Genomic DNA, 5050 nt, shown 5'->3' with positions numbered 1-5050 from the left:
GGGAACACCTGACTTGACATCATGTATGTCACTAAGGGATCCCTCAACCTTAACCAATTGCTTCCTACCAGAAATGAAACTTTTTAACCAATTGAGAACCCTGCCTTGGATCTCAATTTCATGGAGCCTGTTAACTAAAAGACGTATTGAAAAAACGAGATTCTATGAGTTTGTACTTACTTCGATCCGAGGATTCATTTTTTTCATTGAAAAATCTAGCCTCTGGAAGCCCCAAATTTTTTACCATCCCCACTGTGTTTTGCTCAAACTTCCCCAAAAATTCTCTGTTTTAGGTTATTTTATGATCAAAATGTCCCTGAAAAAGTTTCTTTGCCCCACAATGACCAAAATAGTTGAAAACTTAATTTAACCAAAAAGCAATATCCTTCCAACCCTAAGTAATGTTATGTTTATGCTTGTGTCTTCCTTAACCACTTATGTACTCGCAATCATTCGTTCAGACTATACGAACCTCAACCACTGGTTCAATGAAACAATGAACACAATTCATAATTTTCATGACCTGACAAATAAAAACTAAGAATTTGTTTCATAGATATGAATGAAATTGTATGTTTAAGGGTATGAATGATATCGTCTTCTGATTAAGTTTTGGACAGCTTTGATAATGTATTTTGAATGGTTTTATATACCTAGGTACTTATATGCCATAATATACGTTTATAACCGATGTGTTTTTAAAGACGCTCATTGAACAAAAATTGTTCCGTTTGTTCCTTTAACAAAGAAAATCGCTGCTAGAAGTCTTCGTATTTGAGCAAATACTCAGTCAGAAATTATACCCACGTGTCCTTGTCTTCATTCTCTTCTTTTCGGCTACGGACTCCTCCTTCCACAGTCAGGGGTTACAATTCCTGACTCATTGAATTCCCGTTGTAAACGGAAACAAGGACTCTTGACCATGATACTTTGTTATGCAAAGGCTTAGATAGATCTCAACGTTGAGAGCACATTATACCAGCGCTTGATACTTTCGGATCTATCGAAAGGTCTCCACTCACTTTCACTTTAGCATATCACAACGGTTTAAAAAAAAAGCAAGGAAGTATTTGACCTGAAGGATACAGGTTGGAAGTCTTGCAGAAACGTTTTATTTCCTTGAGCCTTGGTTTAAGAATTGGTTATATCTTACCTTTACAATTCATCTATGTCTCAAGGGATGTGGTCTGCAAGTCTCTGGCTTCTCGGCGTTCACTTCAACTCCGTGCACCTTGTTGCTTGGCTCTCAGTTTGACGAGAGAAGAATCTTTGTCGTAACTTTCGAACTGTAATGAGGGGATTCCATCCTTAACCCTTGTGGGTAGAACAACTCATTCCAATGTGGAGCAATTTGAAGTAAGAACTAAGCTTTACGTTTCACTTCATTATCATAGCTCCTCTTATCAGTCCGTCCGTCTCCTGCCTTACTTTACGCATCCTTGGCACAACCAAATTGCCATCTCTTGTTGGAACTCTGTTGGATAAGGGATCTTCTCCCTTAAGAGAGTTGACAATATGTAGGCATTATGCTTGTCCCAACGTACGATTGCGTTGACCAATATCGGTGTAGTATGAATTCGTTAGTGTTGCAAGAAGCCAATTTTTTAGGTCCTTCAATGGTCAAAAGTCACCTCTTGACGTACTTCACAAGATATCGATACTTCGGGTACTGGTGCATTAAGGTTGCGGATTTGCTGTTATTATAGCAAGCAAAAAATGATACAAATTGAGGCAAGATGAAACTAAAATTTGGATCTAAAATTCTACTCGAATGAGAGCCATTTGAACGCTAAAAAGTGCAGAAAATACAGGCATGCTCCCTCTCTTCCAAAAAATCACTACGACGGTCATGGGCTAACTAAATCCACCAATTCTAATTCATTTGAGATTCAGATTTCATAATGACGTACATTTCAATTTTCATTTTGAGCCTTTAGGGATATCTGCATTATGCTGCTCACCTCGGGGGAGGTTTGAACATGAAATTTTGAAGTTCCCAGACACCGTTTTTCTGTTCCATGATTTTGGGGTATGGTCTCTTATTACATACTTGCATGATTGTTCGTGTTTCCCACTCTAACCTGCATTTTTCTCTTGACCTCGTTGATGGCTTGTAATGACCACTGTTATGGGCCAAAAGAAGGTATCATCTTATATTTCAACTGTCAGTTGTCGTGGAAGTTTCGAGGGATTGACAAGCGACGAGATTGTCGACATTTGTGTCAAAGAAAATGGTGATCGAGTTTAAGGCTCACTTGGTTTTGAAAAAAAAAAATAGTGACATCATGACATCAGGAGTGTTTAAACTTCTGATCAAATACTTGAAACATTGAAAGTACAATGCTCTGAACCTCATTCGAGAAATTTAAAGCTGAGCTAGTACTTCACATTAAAAACCCCAACAGATATCTTACTGACGACGAGGACATTTCGAGACAATCATTCGCTACATATGTAAATTTAGAGACTCATATTGTTCTTGATACAGAGTATTGAACTCTTCTTTTGCTAGGTGCGATGAAAGTGCCATTGGCAAGGGTAGTCATGAATACGAGTGAATTTTGGCTTCATTTTTAAAGAAATGGCTCAGAAACCTTGGGACAAACTGCCTGAAATCAGTTTTCGTTGGAGAGCCCCTTTCTGAAATTGTTCTGTCCGAAATAACGGGTGATGAAGAAATGTGAATCCCGCGCTCAAGTGGACCTTTTAAAGAGCCGTCGTTTGACAAATTTAGAGCCTTGAGTTATATTAGTAATGACGTGCCTTCAATGATTGCGCAAATACGTAAATTTGTGCATCGAAAATCTCCAAGAAAAAACTTCATACACAATGAATCAGTGCTACAATGTTTCTGCAGTCTTTTCAACAAAAAGTAGCAATTGAAACTCCTAACGGATTGTTTTCAAATAAAACACACAGCCCCCCCCCCATTCAAACTCTTTAACTAGATGAGGTCTCCGTACTAAATCATATCTGAACTATGAAACAGATCTAGGAGTTAGTTTGTTGGTGGCATAATCAATTCACGTTCAAAATCTTTTGTACTTTTGTCACCTACTGCATTTTTCATGAAATAAACGATGAACCAAAGTAATGCTTTGTTTGTTTGATATGAAACTCTTTCGCGAGCGATAATGACCACAATGTTTCAGCGTCAAATGTAGCCATTGGAATGCGCTCCATTATTTATCAATTCAGAGACTTTCTTCACGTAATCAGGACTGAGCCCTGGCAAATACATGAGCTGCAGGAGCAATAATCAGCCACTAAGTCGGACATATTAATAATGCATCCATCATCTTCCCCAAAGTTACGGTTAGAATGCCTGTTATGGTCAAAATGACTTGACAATATCAATGAAACCCTTTCAATCTATCCAATCGAGAAGTGCCTACATCTCTGGTAGACACTTCGATTTAGTCAAGGCAATTGTTGGTGGCAAAGTCAAATGCTGGCTACATAAACCAAAACATAAAAAACTAGCCAATTCCAACAACAAACTAACTTGTTAACTCTTAGAAACTATGGACTATCATCAATCTTATGCGTGTTTCAAATTATAGCATCATTTCTTATGAGGGGCGGTCTCGAATTTCCGAACCGTGTGAGGCAGATTTAAGCTCTGTTGACCTGTCGCTCAATAATTCTTTTAGGTGTGATGGGAAATATCATTTCCGTTTGACATATCCAGAGCTTGGAACATACAATGAGTGGTACCAGACCAATGATCCATCCAATTCATCACACATAGTGGTCACTGGTTTCCAGGGTAATTAATATCGCCTTTTTATTTCAAAAAAACCTTCGCCCATTCTTGTTTGTGTTCCTTTTCCAACTTATTTGAAAAGCTCTTGTAAGCTTCGGTATTCATTTGAACGATTTGACTTTATCTCATAACAATTTAGGTCTAGCTCTGGGAATGCCCAATGGTTTTTATGGATTATTGTTTAACAACGTTGATGCATTGGCCATGGGTGACTCCAATACGAGCGACCCACAATGGTTTTCAGTGGCTAGGATCAAGCCTGACACCGTCAGTGGTGAAATTCCAGGACCGCCAAACACTTTTGTCTCTGAAGTGCAACTTTTCATAAGGGATGATTGTGCAGCAACGTGACCTTGGTTTAGTTTTACTAAAAAAGATTATGTGGGATTGGATTGATGAAGGGAATTTTTTAGTCTACCGTTTTGTTCCTCATGATAATTTTCTGCTTGAGAATTGAAATACACGGGATGCCACGAGTACTTTTATTATCAGTTGAAACATTGTCTACAACATACGATTGAAGTTTTAATTAGAACGTGAATAAGGCAATCTGTCGGATGATGAATGTCTAGAGATAAGAACCACCTGGAGAAAGCAAACTAAATTTCAGAATGCTCTTTTTAGGCTCTTCAATGCGATACTCCGGGCTCAAATTGATTAACAATCAATGGCAAATATTATACTTATATATAGATAGAGATCCCTATGGACATTGCTGGGGAGAACGGAGAGGGACCGTTTTGGAAGAAGGGAAGGGCAAGGAGAAGAAGGATGAGGGATTGAGGGCAAAAAGCTCACTTTTTGAAAAAAGACGTGGGCAAGGGATATGGGAAGAGGAAGGGTTGGAAGGGAAGGTGTATTCAACGAGGTTTATCAATTATTACCAAGTCATTGGGGTCCCTGTCCAAAAGAATTACATCTTAAAGCAAATATCTTTGTTGATTTGTTTCATAGTAAATCTCGATGTAATGATATGTTCTCTGCTGACGGGCAATATAGTTGAATCGAAGTTCGAGTGTATAAAGTTCTAGTTGAGTTTTAAGGAAAAGCCAGAACAACTTGGCTTTTACTAATTAAGGCAAGCTGTGAGAATGAGAAAGCTCTTGTGTGACGACGAATTTGAAAGATTGGGACTACCCAGTATTCAAGGGAGGTACGAAATGAATCTTTTTTTTGGCATCTTCAAATTATCAGTGCTTTTTGTCCTCAACCTAATTTTAGAGCTAATTGTTTTGATCCGTTTTGCGGACTTCCTTACCGATGCTGGGAATGGGATCCTGTTGT

At 38.4% G+C, this 5050-nt stretch overlaps 1 protein-coding gene across 1 annotated transcript in view; it reads left to right on the top strand.

Moving 5' to 3' along the window:
- LOC131885363 (uncharacterized) overlaps positions 1-4245 on the top strand; it is a 12288-nt gene extending 8043 nt beyond the window's left edge. Inside the window, exons 12-13 of the mRNA XM_059233395.1 lie at positions 3654-3769; positions 3906-4245. Coding sequence (XP_059089378.1) covers positions 3654-3769; positions 3906-4117 — 328 coding nt within the window. The 3' untranslated portion in view covers positions 4118-4245. The remainder of the gene's footprint in view (positions 1-3653; positions 3770-3905) is intronic.
- Positions 4246-5050: the final 805 nt, after the last annotated feature.

This window comes from Tigriopus californicus, chromosome 1 (assembly GCF_007210705.1).
Source record: "Tigriopus californicus strain San Diego chromosome 1, Tcal_SD_v2.1, whole genome shotgun sequence".
NCBI classification, from domain to species: Eukaryota; Metazoa; Arthropoda; class Copepoda; order Harpacticoida; family Harpacticidae; genus Tigriopus; species Tigriopus californicus.
The sequence above is the reverse complement of the archived record's forward strand: the minus strand, read 5'-3'. Positions and strand labels throughout refer to the sequence as shown.